Source organism: Sminthopsis crassicaudata, chromosome 3 (assembly GCF_048593235.1).
Source record: "Sminthopsis crassicaudata isolate SCR6 chromosome 3, ASM4859323v1, whole genome shotgun sequence".
NCBI classification, from domain to species: domain Eukaryota; kingdom Metazoa; phylum Chordata; class Mammalia; order Dasyuromorphia; family Dasyuridae; genus Sminthopsis; species Sminthopsis crassicaudata.
In genome coordinates this window covers 212,772,334-212,796,985 of record NC_133619.1, presented here as the reverse complement: position 1 = coordinate 212,796,985, position 24,652 = coordinate 212,772,334, and the positions used below count along the sequence as shown (strand labels likewise).

Sequence of the window (24,652 nt, the reverse complement as noted above, 5' to 3'; positions counted from 1 at the left end):
CACCTACTGAAAGGGACCCTAAAATCAAAACGCCAAGAAATATAGTGGCCAAGTTCAAGGACCATCAGATGAAGGAAAAAATACTGCAAGCTGCTAGAAAAAAGAAATTCAGATATGGAGGAGCCACAATAAGGATATCCCAGGATCTAGCAGCATTCACATTAAAGGAATGAAGGGCCTGGGATATGATATTCCAAAAGGTTAAGGAACTTGGTATGCAGCCAAGAATATCTTACCCAGAAAAAATGAGCATCCTTTTCCAGGGAAGAAGATGGGCATTTAACAAAATAAGTGAATTCCATCTATTCTCAATGAAAAAAACCAGATCTACACAAAATGTTTTATCTTCAAATACAGAACTCAAGAGATTTCTAAAAAGGTAAAAAGAAATTCTGCCATAAAGATATGTAAAGAACACCTGTATAATTTGTCCTAGAAACCAGAGGTGGAAAGGAAATTATATCATAAAAAAGGGTAAAGAGGTGCTACTACATCTCATGAAGAGGCAAAGGTAGTAACCTATTATATCTGAGAGAAAGAAAGGAGGGGGATGAACATAGTGTGTATCAATAGACATATTCGATTTATGGTGAAACTTCTTCCACTTCATTGAAAAGTGGGTGGGAAGGAGTAAGCTAAAGGGAAGGGAATACAGAAATTATGAGGAAAAGGGGTAAAATAGGGGGAGGAATTTTAAAGTGGGGGAGAGATACTAAAAAGGGGAGGCTGTGAAAAGCAAGTGGTGTTCACAAGTTTAATACTGGGTAGGTGGGTAGGAGGGAAGGAAAGGAGAAAAGCATAAGCAGGGGTTAACAGGATGGCAAGCAATATAGAATTAGTCATTCTAACCATAAATGTGAATGGGGTAAACTCCCCCATAAAGAGGAACCAGTTAGCAGACTGGATTAAAAGCCAGAATCCTACTATATGTTGTTTACAGGAAACACACCTGAAACAGGGTGATATATTCAGAATAAAAGTAAAAGGGTGGAGCAGAATCTACTATGCTACAGGTGAAGCCAAAAAAGCAGGGGTAGCCATCCTCATCTCAGATCAAGCAAAAACAAAAATTGATCTAATTAAAAGAGATAAGGAAGGGCTTTATAATCTTTGCTAAAAGGTAGCATAGATAATGAAGCAGTATCAATATTAAACATATACTCACCAAGTGGTGCAGCATCTACATTCTTAAAAGAGAAATTAAGAGAGCTGTAACAAGAAATAGACAGCAAAACTATAATAGTGGGAGATCTCAACCTTGCACTCTCAGAATTAGATAAATCAAACTACAAAATAAATAAAAGAAGTCAAAGAGGTAAATAGAATACTTGATATGATAGATTTTTGGCGAAAGCTAAGTGGAGACAGAAAGGAGTACACTTTCTTATCAGCAGTTCATGGAACCTATACAAAAATTGATCATATACTAGGACATAAAAACCTCAAAATTAAATGCAGTAAGGCAGAAATAGTAAATGCATCCTTTTCAGACAACAATGCAATGAAAATTACATTCAATAAAAAGCCAGGGGAAAATAGACCAAAAAAAAAATTGGAAACTAAATAATCTTATACTAAAGAATGATTGGGTGAAACAGCAAATCATAAACATAATTAATAACTTCACCCAAGAAAATGACAATAATGAGACATCGGGGGCAGCTAGGTGGCGCAGTGGATAGAGCACCAGCCTTGAATTCAGGAGGACCCGAGTTCAAATCTGGTCTCAGACACTTAACACTTCCTAGCTGTGTGACCCTGGGCAAGTCACTTAACCCCAGCCTCAAAAAAAAAAAAAAAAAGAGAGACATCATACCAAAATGTGTGGGATACAGCCAAAGCAGTAATAAGGGGAAGTTTTATATCTCTAGAGGCCTACTTGCATAAAATAGAGAAAGAGAAGGTCAATGAATTGGGCTTACAACTAAAAATGCTAGAAAAGGAACATATTAAAAACCCCCAGACAAACACGAAACTTGAAATTCTAAAAATAAAAGGTGAGATTAATAAAATTGAAAGTAAAAAACTATTGAATTAATTAACAAAACTAAGAGTTGGTTCTATGAAAAAACCAACAAAATAGACAAACCCTTAGTAAATCTGATTAAAAAAAGGAAAGAGGAAAAACAATTTGATAGTCTTAAAAATGAAAAGAACACACCACTAATGAAGAGGAAATTAGAACAATAGTTAGGAGCTACTTTGCCCAACTTTAGGCCAATAAATTCGATAACTTAAAAGAAATGGAAGAATATCTTCAAAAATATAGCTTGTCCAGATTAACAGAGGAAGAAGTAAATAGTCTAAATAGTCCCATTTCAGAAAAAGAAATAGAACAAGCTATTAACCAACTCCCTAAGAAAAAAATCCCCAGAACCAGATGGATTTACATGTGAATTCTACCAAACATTTAAAAAACAACTAACTCCAATGCTATATAAACTATTTGAAAAAATAGGGATTGAAGGAGTCCTACCAAATTCCTTTAATGACACAGACATGGTATTGATACCTAAACCAGGTAGGCTGAAAACAGAGAAAGAAAATTATAGACCAATCTCCCTAATGAATATTGATGCTAAAATCTTAAATAAAATATTAGCAAAAAGACTACAGAAAATCATCCCCAGGATAATACACTATGACCAAATGGTATTTATACCAGGAATGCAGGGCTGGTTCAATATTAGGAAAACTATTAGCATAATCGACCATATCAATAACCAAATTAACAAAAACCATATGATCATCTCAATAGATGCAGAAAAAGCATTTGATAAAATCCAACATCCATTCCTACTAAAAACACTTGAGAATATAGGAATAAATGGACTATTCCTTAAAATAATAAGGAGCATATATTTAAAACTGTCAGTAAACATCATATGTAATGGCGACAAACTGGAACCTTTCCCTATAAGATCAGGAGTGAAACAAGATTGCTCACTATCACCATTACTATTCAACACTGTACTAGAAACGCTAGCCTCAGCAATAAGAGCCGAGAAAGAGATTCAAGGAATTAGAGTAGGAAATGAGGAAACCAAACTATGACTCTTTGCAGATGATATGATGGCATACTTAGAGAACCCCAAAGACTCTGCTAAAAAGCTATTAGAAATAATTCAGAACTTTAGCAAAGTTGCAGGATACAAAATAAATCCACATAAATCGTCAGCATTTTTATACATCATACAATCCAACAGCAAGAGATACAAAGAGAAATTTCATTCAAAATAACTGTCGATAATATAAAATATTTGGGAATATGTCTACCAAAGGAAAGTCAGGAATTTTATGAGCAAAATTACAAAACACTTGCCACAAAAATAAAGTCATATTAAAATAATTGGAAAGACATTAAGTGCTCTTGGATAGGCCGAGCAAATATAATAAAGATGACAATACTCCCTAAACTAATCTATTTATTTAGTGCTATACCAATCAGACTCCCAAGAAACTATTTTAATGACCTAGAAAAAATAACAACAAAATTCATATGGAAGAATAAAAGATCAAGAATTTCAGGGGAAGTAAAGAAAAAAAAAAATCAAATGAAGGTGGCCTTGCTGTACCCAATCTAGAACTATATTATAAAGCAGCAGTCACCAAAACCATTTGGTATTGGCTAAGAAATAGACGAGTTGATCACTGGAATAGGTTAGGTTCATAGGACAAGATAGTGAATAAAAATAGCAATCTAGTGTTTGACAAACCCAAAGATCCCAACTTTTGGGATAAGAATTCATTATTTGACAAAAACTGCTGGGAAAATTGGAAATTATTATGGCAGAAACTAGGCATGGACCCACATTTAACAGGACATCCTAAGATAAGATCAAAATGGGTCCATGATTTAGGCATAAAGAATGAGATCATAAATAAATTAGAGGAACATAGGATAGTTTACCTCTCAGACTTGTGGAGGAGGAAGGACCAAAGGAGAACTAGAGATCATTATTGATCACAAAATATAAATTTTTGATTACTTCAAATTAAGAAGCTTTTGTACAAACAAAACTAATGAAAACAAGATTAGAAGGGAAGTAAATTGGGAAAACATTTTTAAGGTTAAAGGTTCTGATAAAGACCTCATCTCCAAAATATTCAGAGAATTGACTCTAATTTATAAGAAATCAAGCCATTCTCCAATTGATAAATGGTAAAAGGATATGAACAGACAATTTTTAGATGATGAAATTAAAATTATTTCCACTTATATGAAAGAGTGTTCCAAATCACGTTGATCAGAGAAATGCAAATTAATACAACTCTGAGATACCACTACACACCTGTCAGATTAATTAAGATGACAGGAAAAGATAATGACGAACGTTGGAGGGGATGTGGGAAAACTAGGACACTGATGCATTGTTGCTGAAGTTGTGAATGGATCCAATCATTCTGGAGAGAAATTTGAAATTATACTCAAAAAGTTATCAACCTATGCATACCCTTTGATCCAGAAGTGTTACTACTGGGCCTATATCCCAAAGAGATCTTAAAGAAGTGAAGGGGACCTGTATGTGCCAAAATGTTTGTGGCAGCCCTTTTTGTAGTGGCTAGTAACTGGAAAATGAATGAATACCCATCATTTGGAGAATGGTTGGGTAAATTATGGTATATGAATTTTATGGAATATTATTATTCTGTAAGAAATTACCAACAGGATGAATATAGAGAGGCTTGGAGAGACTTACATCAAATGATGCTGAGTGAAATGAGCAGAAATAGGAAATCATTATACACTTCAACAACAATACTATATGAGGATGTATTCTGATGGAAGTGGATATCTTCAACATAGAGAAGAGCTAATTCAATTCCAATTGATCAGTGATGGACAGAATCATCTACACCCAGAAAAGGAACACTGGGAAATGAGTGTAAACTGTTAGCATTTTTTTTGTTTTTCTCCCCAGGATATTTTTACCTTCCAAATCCGATTCTTCCTTTGCAGCAACAACAACAACAATAACAACAACAACAACAACAACAACAATAACAAAATTTGGTTCTTCACATATATATTGTACCTAGGATATACTATAACATATTTAATATGTATGGGAATGCCTGCCATCTAGGGTTGGGGGTGAAGGGAAAGGGGAAAATTCGGAACAGAAGGGAATACAAGGGATAATGTTGTAAAAAATTACCTATGCATATGTACTGTCAAAAAATGTTATAATTATAAAATTAATTTTTAAAAAGTCAAAAAAAAAAGAGAAAAAAGAAAAAGAAAAAAAAAAAGAAAAACTTAAAAGTTCCAATATACGTACACATATGTATATGTGTGTATGACACATAAATATATGTATGTATATATATGCTTGTTATTACTTCAAAAAACAAAGTAAAACTGGATACTTTCTTGATATAGTTTAAACCCATTTTTTCTTGTTCTATTTATATTTATTTATTTATTTTATTCTAATTTATTTTATTTATTTCTATTTTTCTTCTTTTTCTTTTAAATTTAAATTTCTTTAAAATTATTTTTATAGCTTTTTATTGACAAAACATATGCATGGGTAATTTTTCAATATTGACTCTTACAAACACTTCTGTTCCAACTTTTCCCCTCCTTCCCTCTACCCCCCTACCCTAGGTGGCAGGGCAGTCCCGTACATGTTAAACGTGTATGTTAAATTCAATATATGTATACATATTTATACAGTTATCTTGTTGCACAAGAAAAATCAAATTTAGAAAAAAGGTAAAAATGACCTGGGAAGAAAAACAAAAATGCAAGCAAACAACAACAGAAAGAGTGCAAATGCTATGTTGTGGTCCATACTCATTTTCCCGTGTTTCTTATGTGGGGGTGTAGCTGGTTCAACAGAAACACATAACTGATCAGTTGGAATTGATTTTGGATACTCTCATTGCTGAAGATAGCCACTCAGAATTGATCCTCATATAGTATTGTTGTTGAAGTGTATAATGATCTCCTGGTTCTGCTCATTTTCACTCAGCATCAGTTCATATAAGTCTCTCCAAGCCTCTCTATATTCATCCTGCTGGCCATTTCTTACAGAACAATAATATTCCATAGCATCCAATATACCCTTATTTGCCCAGTCATTCTCCATTTGATGGGCATCCATTTAATTTCCAGTTTCTAGCCACTACAAAAAGGGCTGCCACAAACATTTTGGCACATACAGGTCCCCTTCCCTTCCTTAAGATCTCTTCGGGATATAGGCCCAGTAGTAACACTTCTGGATCAAAGGGTATGCATAGGGTTGATAAACTTTTTGAGTATAGTTTCAAATTTCTCTCCAGAATGATTGGATCCATTCACAACTCCAGCAAACAATGCATCAGTGTCCTAGTTTTCCCACATCCCCTCCAATGTTCATCATTATCTTTTCCTGTCATCTTAGTCAATCTGACAGGTGTGTAGTGGTATCTCAGAGTTGTCTTAATTTGCATTTCTCTGATCAATTATGATTTGGAATACCCTTTAATACAAGTAGAAATAGTTTTCCAATTTCTTTCATCTGAAAAAATGTCTGTTATTATCCTTTGAACATTTATCAATTGAAGAATGGCTTGATTTCTTATTAGAGTCAATTCTCTATATATTTTGGAAATGAGGCCTTTAACTGTAAAAATGTTTTCCCAGTTTATTGCTTCCCTTCTAATCTTGTCTGGATTACTTTTGTTTGTATAAAAGCTTTTTAACTTGATATAATCAAAATTTTCTATTTTGTGATCAATAATGATCTCTAGTCCTTCTTTGGTCACAAATTCCTTCCTCTTCCACAAGTCTGAGAGGTAAAACTATCCTATGTTTTCTTCTAATTTATTCATAATCTCATTCTTTGTGCCTAAATCATGAAACTCATTTTGATCTTATCTTGGGTGTACAGAGTTACCAATGGTTTATCTATTAATTTTTTTGTTTTTTTCATAGAACCAACTCTTAGTTTTATTAATTAATTCAATAGTTTTTTACTTTCAATTTTATTAATCTCTCCTTTTATTTTTAGAATTTCAAGTTTCATGTTTGGGCATTTTTAATTTGCTCTTTTTTTCTAGCTTTTTTAGTTGCAAGCCTAATTCATTGATTTTCTCTTTCTCTATTTTATGCAAGTTGGCCTCTAGAAATATAAGATTTCCCCTTATTACTGCTTTGGCTGCATCTTGTTCTATTTCAAATAAAAAAGATGTTAATGAGTCAATTGTCATCATTCAAATAAGAAGTCTTCACATCAGAAGATTCTCTCTAAAACCTTTATTACTGGCTAAATAAAAATTCACACTTCTTTGTCTAGTCTTCAAGGAAGGCTTCCATGATCTGGCTTCATTTACTTTTTCAGCTCTTATCACTTGGTAGTCCTGTATGACCCAGCCAAATTCAACATTCTTTAAAACAGAATCTGTGCTTCACTAACACTGTGCCTTTGCTATTACAATTTCTTTTTTCTTCTTTTCTCATGTCTACCTATCAAAACTCCAACTCATCCTTTCAAGTCCTAGATGAAAATGCCACTCCAGTAATAAGCCTTAATAAATAATCCCCAAACCAGAATTTATCTCTACCTTCTCTAAATTTTCTATAGCATTTTTTGTTTTCATATCTCTCCTAGGGTATTTATATTGTCTGTGCACTTATCTATTAAATTGAAAGTTCCTTAATAGCAGGGATTGCTGATTTGTTTTTGAATTATTTGAAAAAATTCAAATACTTTATTATGCTTAAATAGTTTTGAATAGATTACTAACAATTAAGTCATTGTTAAATTATATTTTGATCTTTTCTCTTGGTTGATTATCATTTCTATGACATGCCCACACATAATCTAAACTTGAAAATCTCCAAATTATGTATATAGCTTTCCAATGAAGCCTCCCAAAGTTTCTTATCCTTTTTATATCTACTGATGTATGGCAGAAATTTGAAGAAATTCTCTGGATATTTCAAAGGAAAATAAAAACTATTCAAAACCTCCTCAATTACTTGGGAGTTTTCATTTGTATTTTAGGGGGAGTATTTAACTTTAACTTGAGTTTTTCCACTTTATTTTTTTGGGTAGGTGTCACAATTATTACAAAATCTCAGCCCTTTGATCTAAATAATTTTTTTTTATTATAGCTTTTTTAAAAATTTATTATTTACAAGTTATATGCATAGGTAATTTTTCAGCATTGACAATTGCAAAACCTTTTTTTCCAACTTTCCCCCCCCCCTTCTCCCCACCCCTTCCCTCAGATGGCAGGTTGATCAATACATGTTAAATATGTTCAAGTATAAGTTAAATACAATATATGTATACATGTCCAAACAGTTATTTTGCTGTACACAAAGAGTAGGACTTTGAAACAGTGTACAATTAGCCTGTGAAGGAAATAAAAAATGCAGGCGGACAAAAATAGAGGGATTGGGAATTCTATGAGGTGGTTTCATAGTCATCTTCTAGAGTTCTTTACCTGGGTGTAGCTGGTTCAATTCATTACTGCTCTATTGGAATCGATTTGGTTCATCTAATTATTGAAGAGGGCCACATCCATCAGAATTTGATCTAAATAATGTTAATCAAACAGGTCTGGTTAATGGTTGTTTTTATGAGGAATTTAAGGTTTTAAGGTATACAAAACAGTTTATAAATATCTTCTTATTTGATCCTCACAACAATCCTGGGAGATAAGAATTATTTTTATGGCCATTATACAGATGAGGAAACTAAAACTGAGAGCCCAAATCCAGCACTTCCTTCATTTCACCAGAGGGCATATTAATTTGATTCTGAAAGCTGAAAATGTTACAAATTTCCTGTACATGTTGACATAACTGAACATTACTCTCTTTACATTTATAAACAACATTCCTAATCTGGTTCTTGCTTCTTTTGTATATTTTGGAACTTCTGCTGTGTGAGTAACTTCCATAGAAATCAAAACAAAATTGGGGTATATATGGTGTGGGAATATTTAATTTTTTTTCTTGTGGAGTTTGGTATATATTTAAATCTGGCAGAGGAAATCTGAACTTGCCACACTTTTTCCTCTGCATATCTGGACTAAATTATTATTTGAAGGGTTTAATTCAACTTTAGGACTCACTGAAACAGCTGTTTCAAACCTTTTGCATCAGACCACACCAGCTGAGCATGAGGGTTGGGTGATAAAGAATGGTTAGAATCATTCATTTTTCTGATTCATGTTCTCTACTACTATCATTCAGGTGGAGATATTTGTGTCATTTTGAAGTTCAAAGAGAATTTTCTTCACATACTTCAAAGTCTCCTTTGCCTTTGTTCTGTTTATTTATTTATGCTGGAGGTCGTGGTTTTTGAGTGTGGAAGGAGCTAAGCATCCCTTTGCATTAGATATACTAATTGGCAAAGCTGACAGAAGAGGATGAATAAGATCCTTATTGGAATTAACATCACAGTGATCCTAGTCAAGTGGGATGTGTTTTCTATCCTTTTTGAAGCTGCAGAATAGTTTCATTGAATGATGGGCCCAGCTAGATAATAGTAATAGCCTTTGCTCCAGGCTTCCTGTCCCCATTTCTCTGGTCACATCACGAAAAACCAACTACAACTAACTTTAATATAGTATTATGAAGTCTTGGGGTAATGTTAAATATACTTTTTTGAATACTAAGTGATAGCGTGTGCATACATACACACACACACACACACACACACACACACACGCAAAGACTGGACCTGAGAAAACTCCCTTTACCAATACAAATTGGCACTTTCTCTGCAACTTAAAGCTCTCCACTTGATAGATAGATAGATAAATTCATGGATTGGATGCATGTATGGATGTATGGATAGATGACTGACAAAATATATATGTGCATACATTACATATGTATACACACATATATACATAATCTACTGTATACACGTATATACATTGTGGTGGTCAGAGTGTATATGTACATATAAAAATAATATTATTTAAAGAAGAAAACCAGGGATCAGATAATCCTGCAGAACATTAGGGTCAGGGTAAGAGAGCAAAAACTTATGTTGGGACTAATTTTAGTACTTCTGCTATCTTTGGGAAAATTTCTTTCACTGCCTAATACCTTAGATTTTTCATATCAATTATTATGATATTCACACTTTATCCTTCAATGTATTGCAATAAGTAAAGTGAGCTCATTCTTATAAAGTGATTTTGGAGATATCAACAGGTGTCACCTTAAGGAGAAAATATTAAATTTATTTTTTCTTTTGGTTTTGTTTCCACTAAGGTCTGCAATGCATTTATATATAATGTATGTACTTTTGATTCCTCCTGATTAGTGGGACTTCAGTGAACATACAGTCTATCCTCTGCTTTTTCAGATAAGAACAAATGTGAAAGGATCTAGAGAGAGCTGCATTGCCTACATGCCCATGTGCTCACATGACTAGTGGCAGAATTGTCACTGCATCTTGATTTCCGATTCTGACATACTTCCCAGGGGCCCCCCATGATACATCTGTGGAATAGAAATGGAGCAGATATTATCAAAATAACTTTATATGTGAGGACCCTAAGAAAGGAAGAAATTCAATGTTTGACATGAGATAGACTAGCCAGTCAGTGTTGGAGCCAGACCTGCTGGAACCTTGTTCTGCTCACTCTAAGCACTCACTTCCCTGTGAACAACAACCCCTTTCAAAGGCTTTGTTTCAAGGTCTGAGTCCTTCCTACTTTGTATTAAATGTCTTTCACAATAACTAGCAAGATGATTAACTCTAATGATTAACTCTAAAATCTGATCATTAACTCTAAAAGACAGATACTTGAATGTCATATAGTATCAAATCAGAAACAAAATCTAGATTTTTTTTCCTTTTCTGCTAGGATAATGCAACTTTTGTATAAATATTTAATAAATAGATGTAATTTTTATAGTTCAAATGAAAATAAGTCACCCACTAAAATATAAAATTAAAAATAGAAGAAAGTAAAATATGACAGGAGATTATTTTTCCTCTGCAGCCAGAGAAAGAACAGGCTATGAAGATTAAGAAACCAAGTAGATGCATGTTTGTAGCATTAAAAAAAGAAAGAGATCAATGATTTAAAAAAAAAAAGTTTTAAAATTAATTCACTTGGGAGGCAGTCTGTACCAGCATTGGTTCTGACTTCTGTGCTTACTAACTTTGTGATTATGAGAAACTCACTTTCCTGCTCTGAGCTTCTTCAGCTTATTCTTCTGTAAAATGAGCATGTTATATCTGGGTTACTTACCTGACAGTGTTGTTTTAGGAAAAAATGCTTTATAAACCTTAAAACAAGTATTAAATATCACTACAGAGCAACAAATTATTATTTACATAGAATTACATTTACTGCCTATTATTCTAAATAGCATTGCCCACAAAGCATTAGAATCATCAGATAAAAAACTGTTGTGTTTGGGGAAATTATTCAAGTTATAAAAAAGAATTATATCATGTAATTAGAGAAATTGGATATAGGTTACATTGTTCATCAGGATTCAAACTAATATAATCACAAACCCATTGTTGAAGAAATTAAATTCTAAACCCTAAATTCTAACTCTAAGCTAGGTTTGGCTTGTCCACTGGCAAATCAAGTTGACAAGAGATTTATCAGGTGGATTGGTGATAAGAAGGGTCTTGGAGGTGAAACGCCCGAAATCATTAGGGAAGAGATATTGTAAGAGAATAACAGAGCACAGGTAATAGGCATGATTCCTTACTTTCATTTATTGGTCAAGCCTCTCTGGAATTGGATAGTGAAAGGAGCAGAGGACTGGCAGGAGATAAGAGAGAGTAAGTTTTTATATCTGCCAGATAGAATATTTCTCCCAGATTCAATTTTGGCCCTTGCTAAGGAAGTATTCTATTAGGATTCTTACAAGGCGTAAGATACACTGGAATTGATAGAGACAATAGTTATCTAATTTAGCATGGTTCAGTATGATTGATCTGATCCTATAAGGAGATGTTATGGGTCAGAACTGAAACAAAGGCTGCCCCCAGAAACTCCCCAAGAAACCTGCTCCCAGAGACAATCACACTTTAGAAAAAAATATTACATTTTGGCGCCTGAACATGGGACAGACACAATCCTGATTTCAGTGAAAAAGTCTCCGCGACCCAGAAATTAGGGTGAGTACAAAATTAGGCAAGGAAACTGTTTAAGGACTAAAATAGAATTTTAGCTAAAATGAGACAGATGTTTAGAAAACAGCCTTCTTTTCCAATTCAAGAAAAATGTGTAGAGAGATTGTCAGACTTATGAAAAGCCAAGGTTTGATTTATAATTTGGGAGCAGATCATTGAACTGAATCTGGCATCTGTCTCTGTAAGTACTAAAGCCTCCACTTTCTTAACACTCATGCTATTGAAGCCTCAGAAGAGAGAGTACTCAATTCCAAAGTACGGAATCTCAAATCAAATCCTATTTGGATGTGTTATTATGGCATAGATCATCTGATTTTGTCAATTCTTTGTGAGTTCAATATAAACTCTTTCAGGTTCTACCAAACTGGAATGATCATGAATATGAAAGCAATGGGAACCATGTATCCATTGTCCAAGTTTAAAGAGGTTCATCAACAGGGGGTTGGCTACCAATTGATGAATTTTTGACCACAGAAATTCACAAAGAACATCTACTAAGGCATGAAATAAATACAAACTGTATCATTGGAGGGGATAACCAAAATGGTAAAATAATAAAATCTTGAACCAATTTTATGAAAGATGATTTTATTAAGAACAATGAAAGGAAAGGAACTTATTAAGGCCAGTATGCAGAGTCCATTTGGAAACTGTCATCTAGATAGAAGCTTCCCATAATATAGACTAAAAATTTAATCTGGGATTAAAAAAAAACAAAATAATGTTTTTGTTGAGTCAAAAATGAATAAATGATATGTATTTATTATACTATTTGAAGGCAAAATATTTTTTTACTAAAAATGGGACATTACTTAATGAATGAATGAAAAGCATTTATTTTTCACCTGCTATATGTCAAGCATTGTGCTAAGTGATGGAGACATGAACACAAATGTAAGACTCTTCCAAGTCCAAGTCCAAGAAGAGCATATAGCAAAGGATGTTATCCTGAAAACATAATTAGTTGATAAGTACTTGGCTTTCCCATGGTCACACAGGTAGCATTAGCCATAGACAATGAATCTAGTAATTCCTGATTCCAAGGCATTTCCTACAACTACCCCAACACACTGTCTCCATAGAAAAATTGATTTAGCAACTGTCAAAAGAATTCCAAGCCCTAGATAATTATCCATTCTGTTGATTCAATTCATTCATTCAACAGGTAATATTCTACATCAAAAAGGTTACATTAAGAAGCTTTCATCCTATTGGGAGGATGTTACCTGTAAACTAATAAATACAAAATATATTTCAAATGAATACAAAGTAATTTGGAGTGGTACTTGCAGTCTTGGGGGATTAGGAAATAGTACCTGATCCAAGATTTGAAGGAAGCTAGGGATTCTAACTGGAGCTAAAGAAGGAATGCATTCCAAGCATAGTCTAGAGACAGGAAATGGAATGTTGTATACAATAGACTGATTTAGTTGGAATGGAGAGTATGTGAAGGGGAATAATATGCAAAAAGCCAGATTATATAATTGCTGTTATTCAGTCATTTCAATAATGTCCAATTCTTTGTGACCCCATTTGGTGTTTTCTTAGCAAAGATACTGGAGTGGTTTACCATTTCCTTCTCCAACTGATTTTACAGATGATGAAAGTGAGGCAAACAAGATTAAATTACTTGCTCAGGATCACACAGTATTTGAGGCCAAATTTGAACTTAGGTCTTCTTGACTCCACGCTCAATGCTTTATTTACTGTATCACCTAATTACCCCAGAAGCAAAATAAAGGGGTTATCAGAGAAGTTTGTATTTTATCCTAGAAATAAAAGGGCGACACTGAAACTTTTTGAGCCCACAAGTGATATAGTCAGACCTCTATTTTATACTGTTCAATAAAATGATTTAGTCAGTCTCTTGGCATTCATGGCAATGGATTTAACATGTATACACAGGTGAATTTGGGAAGATATGGTCTCTATTTTATGGAGCATTACAAAATGCATACCATTATATAAACCTTATCTTAGGCAAACCCAACTTTTGAAAATATGGATTTAAACAAAATATAAATTAAGGAATCATTATTAACTTTATACAAAAATCTTTTTTATTATGCAAAAATAACTCACAATAGTATTTCATTAAATTTAACATATAATTTAATTTGCAAAATTTTCATTAATATATAACTTCTTAGTACTGCAACTTTTTCATTTAAAAAGTACTTATGTAATATGATTTAAGGAATGCCCAGCTTTGAGGAATAAGGAACTAGTAATCTTATCATCTTCTGTCCTAGTCAGATCACTATTAGGAAAAAAAAAGTTCTGTTCTTAGACCTACAATTTAAGAATGACAGTAACAAACTGGAGTGCCAGCGAGGAAAGCATCAAGGATGGCTAAGAACCTTTAGTCCAAGTTATGTGAAAATAAATTGTAGGAATTCAAGTATATAAATTGGGAAAGAAAAGGCCCAGGAAGGATATGAAAGCTATCTTGTAGCTTGGAAAGTCAATTGTGTGGAAGATAGATTAGACACTCTATTTGGCCTTGGAGGCCAGAACCAAGAGACAGTTTGCTAACATAACTAAATATAAGTTTAGGATCAAGAAATACTGTACAAGAAAAATCATATCAGAAAGAAAAAAGAATGAGAAAGAAAACAAAAATCAAACAACAACAAAAAGGTAAAAGTACTATGTTGTGATCTACACTCAGTACTCACAGTCCTTTCTGTAGAAAAGAACCATGTCTATCAGAGTTGATCATCATATAATCTTGTTGCTGTGTACAATGTTCTCCTGGTTTTACTCACTTCACTTAACATAAGGTCATGTAAGTCTTCCTAGGCCTTTCTGAAAGCAGCCTGCTGATCATTTCTTTTAGAATAATGATATTCCATAACTTCCACATACCATAACTTATTCAGCCATTTCCCAACTGATGGGCATGCACTTAGTTTCCAGTTCCATGACACTACAAAAAAATCTGCTACAAACATTTTTGCACATGAGGTCCTTTTCTCTTTTTCATGATCTCTTAGAGATACAGGCCCAGTAGAAAGACTGCTAGATCAAAGGATATATGCAGTTTTATAGCCCTTGGGCATAGTTCCAATTTTCTCTCTAGAATGGTTGGATCAGTTCACAACTCCACCAATAATGTATTAGTGTCCCAGTTTTCCCATGTCTCCTCCAACATTCATCATTATTTTTTCCTGTCATTTTATCTAACCTGAGTGGTATGTAGTGGTACCTTAGACTTGTCTTAATTTGCGTTTCTCTGATCAATAGTGATTTAGAGCATTTTTTCATATGACTAGAAATGTTTTTAATTTCTTCATCTGAAAACTGTTTATATTTTACAACCATTTATCAAATGGAGAATGGCTTGTATTCTTATAAATTTGAGTCAATTCTCTATATATTTTAAAAATAAGACCTTTTTTTTTTTATCAGAACCCTTGGATGTAAACATTTTCCCCCAGTTTTTTGCTTCCCTTCTAATCTTAACCTGCATTGTTTTTGTTATACAAAAACTTTTAAACTTAATATGTACAAAATTATCCATTTTGGATTTCATAATATACTCTAGTTCTTCTTTGGCCATAAAGTCTTTCCTTCTCTACAGATCTGAGAGGTAGACTACCCTTTGTTCTTCTAATTTGCTTATAGTATTTAAGACCTTATCTTGGTCCTAATTTCCAATTTTCCTAGCAATTTTTGTCAAATAGTGAGTTCTTATCTCAGAATCTGTGATTGTTGGGATTTATTAAACTCTAGATTACTATAATCATTGACTATTGTGTCTTGTGAATCTAACCTATTCCACTGATAGACTTTTCTATTTCTTAGTAACAAATGGTTTTAATGCCTATTGCTTTATAATATAGTTTTAGATCTGGCACAGCTAGACTTCATTTGCATTTTTTCATTAATCCCCTTGAAATTCTTCCCTTTTTGTTCTTCCAGATGAACTTTGTTATTATTTTTCTAGCTCTGTAAAATAATTTCTTGGGATGATAAATGTGTAAGAATAATTCAGACATTATGCTTTGTGAGGTCCAGATTATAAAAAGTAACTATGAAATTGGATGAAGTGGGGGAGAGCAAAACCAAGAAATGAGGGAACAGTTTATGGAAATGATATTTAAGTTGATTGATACAGAGAGGGGAAAGAGAGGTTTAGGGGAAGGGGAAAAATAGAGAAAGAATAGTATCACAGGTAGAATGAACAGTATGAACAAAGTCATGGAGACCAAATAGTGTATTATTCAATTATAGTAATCAATTATAGTCAGTCGATAATAAACATATTAAGCATCTTCTATATGCCAAGCATTATGTTAAGCATAGGGATATTAAAAGAGACAAAAGACAATACCTGCCCTCAAGAAACTTTTAGTCTAATGTAGGTCACAACATGCAAATAAATATATACAATTTAAGCCATATATAAGATAAATAGGAAATAATGAACAAAGGGAAATTATTAGATTATAAGGGGCTGGGGAAAGGCTTCAAGTGAAAATGGGATTTTAGCTGGAACTTACAGGAAGCTAAAGAGGTCAACAAGTGGATTAGAGAAGAGAGCATTCCAGCATTCCAGACATGGGAGAAAATCAGAAAAAAATCCGTAGAACTGAAAGATGGAATGTCTTGTTCATGAAATAGCCAGGAGGCCAGTGTCAGTGGATTGAGGGAGTAAGATGTAAGAAGTCTGGAAAGACAAGAGGGGGCTAGATTCTGAAGGGCTTTGAATGCCAAAGAGAGCACTTTGTATTTGGTCCTGTAGTTTACTGATTGGGGGATATGAATAAAATGATTGGGCCTGCTTTAGGAAAATTACTTTTGTGGCTGAATTGGTAGATTTGAATTGGGAGCGACTTTAAGATAGAGCCACTATAGGGTATTGCAGTAGCCCAAGACTAAAGTAATGAGGGTCTGCACCAGAAGGTTAGTAGTATCAGAAGAGAGAAGGGAATACATTGGAAAAATGTTGCTAAGGTTGAAATTGACAGGCTTTGGCAATAGTTTGGAGAAGGAGGATTTCAGGATGACTTTTAGGTTTCAAGTCTCGGAGGCTGACTTCTTCAGTAATAGGGAAGATAGGAAGGTGTATGGGGGAAAATAATGTTCTGTTTTGGACATATGGCATTTAAGATGTTTAAAGGTGTCTAATAAGCTATTGGAGATAAGCTTTGACCTGTTAGAGAAACACACATCATAGAAAATTATTTAAATCTGATTCAGAGACTACATCCGATTTAATGGACTTCAGGAGATATCTGTTTTATTTTCAATGATAGCTGAGCCAATTCTGTCAGTTAGAAGTTTGAGAATTGGAAGGAATTAAGCCTTGAGATATCTAAGAGTAATATAGTTCTGCCACAAGTTCAAGAAAACTCAGGTATAGCATACTGTAGATCACTCCTGTTGCTTTAGAAAAGTGTCATTGCTGGGGTAAGGTTTTTGTTTAACTTTTATCTATACTGTGGTACCTCAGTAGAGTGAGAAGAATCATTGGATTTTGAGACAGCTGAGCAGGGCTCAAATCCTAGCTCCATTTACTACTTTGTGATGTTGGACAGCTCACTTTTTACTCTGTGCATTTCAATTTCCTCATCTATAAAATGAGGATCTTGGGTACATACATTTCTTCCAATTTTAAATACTAAGATAGAATAACCTGAGATTATGAGCTATGTTTCCTCTGGTGATATTGAACCAATCCATCACTCTGTGTTTTCCTTTCTGTATTGTAACGACTGGTGTCATAATCAAATGCAAAGTTCAGCTAGTATGGTATTTAAAAACTTCAGTTCTATGTGTTACCAGTAACACCTGAAAAAAAAACCAATTAGCAGATTATTCTCTAAATATAATCTATGAAATATATGGATTCTGAGCAAGCCAGGTGCAAACATCATTGACCAAATAATCCACAGAAGAAAAACAGTCAGGAAATCAAAGAAATGATTCAGTCTTTTCAAAATTATCTAATTATCATTTAATTAAAAGGTTTGGCTTTTTTTTTTTTTGATTGCATATAAAATTCCTCAGGTGCAAAAGGAGGATTTAATTAATAATTCTCACTAAAAATTTCTCATAGTAGCAGACCCATTTATTAATGTCATACTTGGCTTAATGAGAACACTTTATGTTAATATATGTTGCTAAATTTTTCCCTTTTTTGTTTTTTTCTTAAATTTCATATTTATAGTTTCACAGCACCCGCTCGTCTTCCCCCATTGAGTGTTGTCACATGACCCCTTGGAGTAGAAAGGTATTGGACACCCTGCATTCCTTCATAGCCCTATCTCTTTATTCACTGCCTTCCTATTACTAGTCACTTTAATTCTTCTCTCCTTTTAACTTTCATGCAAAATCCTTTTAACTAGATGTCTGCAAAAATTTTATCAATCAAAAAAAAGTGATGCTGTCCTATTCTGCATAAATAAAATACAGGAAAGAGACTTGGATAACTTTTTTTCATTCCTTTCTAAGATCTTAAAGACTGGCCCAGGATAAGCCAAGATTTGATGCTGTCTTTAGATATTACAGTTTATAAGAAAACAAAGTTCTGACTTGCTTTATGGTTATCAGACCTGAAAGAGTTTAACTTCTCAAAATGAAATCTGAACAAAAGGATTCCCTGGCCAGTTGTCCCTGTCACTTCTACATAAAAAGGATTTTTGGCTGAGTACTAGCCAGATCCCAATTCTTTCTTTGTTTCCTATAGTCCATTGTTATTCAAGGAAGAAACCAACAACAAAATGTGGTCTCTGTGGGTTTTTTTTTAAAGCATATAACAAACTTTTTTCTCTTTTTGGAAGTAACCTAGGAAACAGTCTTTTGTGTTAGAAGTTTATTTGTGCTATTCACATGGCTGGGAATTTGCACAAAAGCTGAAGAGAGAAAGAAGGTTACAAATGTTTCACACACACACATGGAGAATTTTTTTTTCCCTCAAAAGGAGAATGTGTCTGGTATGTGTTAGGGGTCCTTGCAGAAACCTCTGACAAAGTAAGTGAACAGTGCAAGTTAGTTTACAGAAGTGACTTTGTATTATGATCTTTAACACTTTTAGTTGGTTTAAGAAATGTTCTTTTGTAAAGATGCAAACCCTCCAATACAATGAAAATGAAACTTCTTTCTAAGTGTTAGGAAGAAACCTGACAAAAAGAAGAAAATAATTCTATTCTAATACCAAATGGACCATTATTAATGTACCTTGGAAAGAAGAGGAGGGAGAAATGCACTTTTATTATTCTATGTCCCTCTCAAAAATAAAATAAGACAGCGATAAAAACAATCAGCCAAAACCAGGAAGCTTCTTAGTAATGTGAACCTGTGAACCTAACCAGAAAGCAGATTATAATGTATAAATTAGGCAGAAAAGTATCCTAAGGCAAAACTTCTAGTAGTCATTTGCACAGAAAATATTGAAAATTGTAAGAGACTAAGTGGGAGAGTTTTATTTTTCTTCTCAATTTAACAAAGAAACATCTGAATATTTTCCCCTAACAACATTATATTTTTTACTCAAATAGATAAAAAAATGTTCTTAACTTATACTTCTGAGTGAAGTGTACAATTTCAATATCATATTAATTCTTGAGAATATTAATAACACCCAAATTGTACTCCCATAATTAATTTAAGCCAGTGTTTAATCTGGCTCCTTGGATTTTGTTGCCTGTTCACTCTCATAGTGCTTTCTTAGAATAGCAGCCTAATTTTTCCAGCCACTGGTCTAAGCATTTTTCATAGGCACTCAACATCCACTTAGCTTTGGGCCTAGTCTATCTGGATGTTCCAATAACTTTGAATAATAATTCATGATCATATTACTATTTTCAATAGGCAGTTCCCTAAACTAAATTCAAAGCATAGAATGTAGAAATAATTTTTCATCTGAAGCTTTGGTACTTTGGAGTGTACTTTTCACCTAATACTTTCTTGAAAATTTAATCTGCTCTAAAAAGCATGTGTATTTAGGAGATTTGTTTTGTCTTTTCAAGGTCCTTGACTATTGAACTAATACTGTAAATCTCTGATATATCTCATAATTATTCTTCTTCATCCTCTTTTTCCTCCTGAAAATTAATTACTGTACTCTCTTGTGTTTCTTGGTATTAATGAAATAACAAAATCTTTTGTAATATGTAATTGTGTTTAAATTGTAATAATTGAATTTAATGTATTCATTTACAGTCTCATCTCCCAGAGGACGAAGATACAGATGTCATGTTAGGACAGAGGCCGAAAAATCCAATACATAATATCCCTTCAACACTGGATAAGCAAACCAATTGGAGCAAAGCACTACCTCTCCCAACACCAGAGGAGAAAATGAAACAAGATGCCCAAGTGATTTCTTCCTGTATTATCCCCATCAATGTCACTGGTACAGTTCTCTTGTATTGCTTTTACTTAATACAAGAATATTCAGGTCAGAATATTTTATGGCAAACCTCTTGATGAGGTTTAGATTTGGGGTATCCAAATAAAATTAGGATTTCTGGTGGTCAGAGAGTTAAATGAGGTCTAGTGGCAGGTTTGGGGTTCAGGGAGTCAAATGGAGCTCCCCTGCAACCCTTCAGAATTTGGTGCAAGGGTAGGGAGTTAAATGCTGTCTAGTGGTGGTGCAAGCAGTTCTCTGTAAAGGAATTTACAGACCAGAAAACCTAGCATGATAAAAAGAGGTTTATTATGGGGATTGGAAATAAGGTTAAAGTCTAGTTAAGGAAATAGGTGAAGGTAGAGATAAGAGGGCACCAGAAACAGTATTCCAATGGGCAAAGACCCTGGGTATGCCAGGTGTAAGGCTGGCATGTTTGGAACCTCTTCAAAGAGAGGGTTTTAGTTTGGCTTTTTTATAATAGGGGGTTTTGGCTACAAGCTGAAGGGGGCTTGTGGGTGAAGTCCCAGGTTGGCTCCTCACTGGGTTTCAGCTAGGATTAGAATTTAAATTGAATTCTATGGGTTTCAGGACTGAGCCGACCCCCACCCAGATAACAAAGATGAAACTGTTTGTTCTTGGGGTTGAGTCCCCTTACTGAGGCAGAGTCCAAGAAAGTTTTCTCCTTTAAGAATTTTTCAGAGTTTTGGGGTTCTCTCTTCAATCTGTTTTGGCCTGTTATAAGTGTCCAACAAACAAAAGCTCTGATGTAGTAATAAAATTAGATTAGCAATTTTACCATTACAATCCAGAAGAAGATGATCAATATAGATTTTTTTTTATATTTGATCTAATATCAATGTGCATATGTTACAGTGTGTCAGTTGTTATGTAAACTATAAACAGGGGGTGGGGGTGTGAAGAGGGTAGAGAGAAACATCACAAAATAGTTCTTTGGTCATAAGCCAAATGAAATAATTGAGAAAGCTGTAGTGGTTAATCATATGACAGTCATGTATATCACAGAAAGTTCAAAGGAAAAAACAAGTTTTTGCAAGTAATGATGATGTAGACCTCCTATAAAATCTGTTTTCATGTAACCCAGATAAAGGTAGGATTACATTTGCTTTCTTTTGAAGTTCCTTATGGAGTGCTATATTGAATTCCCTCCAAAGAATTTTGTTTATTGTATGTGAAGGTTCAATTCTTTTCCAAAACTTCAAATCCTGTTTTTCTTTTACTTTCCTTTTTACCTTTTTGAATGAATGATTGACTCAGAGAAAAGTCTTTTGAGAGCTCTTCAGTGGTTGTTTTAAATTCCAGAGCTGAATATGATTATCTGAATGGAAAACTTTTCAAAATACTCAAACTTTCTAACACGGAAAATAAATGCCCCTTTCCATTGTGCTCCCCTTCCTCTTTTAAACTTCAGTAATGATTACAATTTCACAGTACAATAAAGGACCTCTAGAGGCTATATTTTTGTTCTGGTGGCATGTAACTAAGGGTGGTAGTGTCATGTCATGACGCCCTGAAGCAACCAGGAAGTGACTAACCATCAGTTACATTGATAGTATACAAACCTCCTCTCTTCAGCGCTCACTCTCTCACTCGCTCTCTCTCTCTCTCTCTCTCTCTCTCTCTCTCTCTCTCTCTCTCTCTCTCTCTCTCTTTCTCTCTCTTCCTCCCTTCCTCCCCACTGCCTCTCTCTCTTTCTTCTCTTGGAGCTAGTTTTCTTGGTGACTTTTCTATTCCTTCTGCACAGCTTTGAGGAAAATGAATACTCCCAAGAATATGCACTTAACTATTTTTGTTGAGTAATCTTAATAGGATATATCAGGGGACTTTAGCTGCTAAAAAGGATCAATCACAGTGATCTCTTATACTAATTATACAGCTTTTAAAACTTCTAAACTGATAGAATCACCAGCTTCCATTAATGGAAGTATGAGTTGTTTGTTTGTTTGTTTGTTTTTTTTAAGTAAAAGTACTAATTAGACCTTTATTTCCAAATTCAGCACTATAAGTATGTCTTCTTTCTATGATTTAACAAATGTAGGAAAATTGATTTTTAGGAATTAATTGTCTAAAGCTTAGGTTATATATGCCATAATAAACTTCAAGAAACAACTTTTTGTAAGAAAGTTATTTTAAAATATTTTACATGATTGTACAATGTAAAAATATGGATTGTATAATTATGTTTTCTACAATTTAAAAATGAGCACAGGAAGTTAACCAGAAAGGATTTTCATTTTCTTTGGTTTTTGAATTGCAGGATTAATATCCTGCAACACTGTATAAACCACTTCCTCCAGTGCTAAAGCTAGAATCAGGAACATCTTTCTCAAATACTTGCTAGCTATGTTACTCTGTGCATGTCATTTGAATTCCCTGGATTTCAGGTTCTTATTTTTAAAAAATATGGGAATATATTCTAATGAACTTCATGGTCCTTTCCCGCTTTAAATCTGTGGTTCCCATTTGTTATATAACAATGGATTTTCAAACTGAGCTCTTAGTAGTCACTATTGGAAGCCATGATATTGATACTATTTCCGTGTATAATACAAACAAATAGAAAAAAAAAAAAAAAAAAAAAAAAAAAAGAGCAGAGCAGAATCCTGCTCTTCTTCCAGTCTTGAATACAATTGATAAGGTGATTAAATTCCAATCCACAATATTATGGCTATGTGGCCAAAAATACTTAGAAAAATCCATGGCGCATGCCTTGTTGACAGAATTTCATTCTTCACTTCTTACATAGAAATTAGACACACATAATATTTAGTTTAAGTATTCAAAGGGCTTTTTTTGTTTTTTAAAAGTATATCTTCCTAACTTTGGAACCCAATTTTACATCTAGCAAAATAAACAGATTCTTCTTTATAAGTTCCCTTTTTTTCCCCCCTGCTTTTTGTAACTATTAATATTTATTAGCTATCAAAAGCCAGACCAAAAAAAAAAATCTGTCAATTTTGAAAGATGGAAATAACACAGAAGAAATTTATTTATTCACAAAATTGCCCAGATTGCTGATTTTCCTCCCAATGTCAATGTAAGGGGTTAGGGAAAGGGAAAACAGTTTCACAAAGGCTCTTTTAGTGAAAAAAATGGGTCAGGATATGTTAGCTGAACTGATCCAGATTAACAGCTTGGCTACTGCTATTCTCTGAAGAGGTGTCAGCATCAGAGAGTAAAGAAATAGATCAACAAATAGCAGTGATTAAAGATGGTGGTGAGCTTTTAAAGATTTACTTATTTTCTCTCTTCTATCCCCTCCCCCATTTAGTTTTCTTTTCTTTTGTTCCATTTTCCTTTTTTAGGTTCGTCACTTTTGGCAGTGTAAGCTGCTGAGGGAAGCTGCATTTAAAAGTAAAACTTCACATACTGCAGCACAATTTAAATAAGAGCTGAATAAGGGCTTCCTTATATTTTCTCACAGCTTCAATCTAAACTCTTTCCTTATACTTCCAATCAATAAATATCACTGTGTTCTAACCAAATGAAAATTTGTTTACCGTTTCTAAAGGCTAATGAAACCTGTTTGTGGGTTGCAGGTGTTGGTTTTGACAGAGAGGCTAGTATACGCTGCTCTCTTGTTCATTCACAATCTGTACTACAGCGGAGAAGAAAACTGAGGAGGCGGAAAACCATCTCTGGCATCCCTAGAAGAGTGCAGCAAGAAATAGGTGTAGTATAAATAAAAATGTCAATGATTAACATTATAATTGCCTTCCATTGCTGAGATATGAAGAGGTACTCTACTTTTCAGTGGTTTCCTCTGAAAATGTTAAAGTTTTTGTGATTGTAGAGTTTTGCAAAGATCATATTGTTTTATTGTTGCTGTTTTTTTATATTTATGAAACTAGACTACTTTATTCATGAGACGTATTTGATCAGGAAGGTAGGGTTTTACTGAGTGAAATATATAGATATATTCAATCATTACCACTTAAGTCTAATTAATTAATTTTTAAAAGTTATTTTTGTTACATTCTTGGCATTAAAAGAAACTAGGCTCTGTAAACTTTTTTTTTCTTATAAATTGAGTATTTTCAGATGGGGTATGAGACTGTTTTTCAAGAAACTAAACTATCAAAAAAAATTCAACTTTTTACTTTCAAAATTCTTTTAAGCATTAACAATTATCTAGTTAAAAAACTATGAAGAAACTTTC

At 33.6% G+C, this 24,652-nt stretch overlaps 1 protein-coding gene across 1 annotated transcript in view; it reads left to right on the top strand.

Moving 5' to 3' along the window:
• The window catches only part of NHS (NHS actin remodeling regulator), a 453,302-nt gene that overhangs the window by 417,439 nt on the left and 11,211 nt on the right, over positions 1-24,652 (top strand). Inside the window, 3 exon segments of the mRNA XM_074299895.1 lie at positions 18,292-18,354; positions 20,286-20,478; positions 24,033-24,164. Coding sequence (XP_074155996.1) covers positions 18,292-18,354; positions 20,286-20,478; positions 24,033-24,164 — 388 coding nt within the window.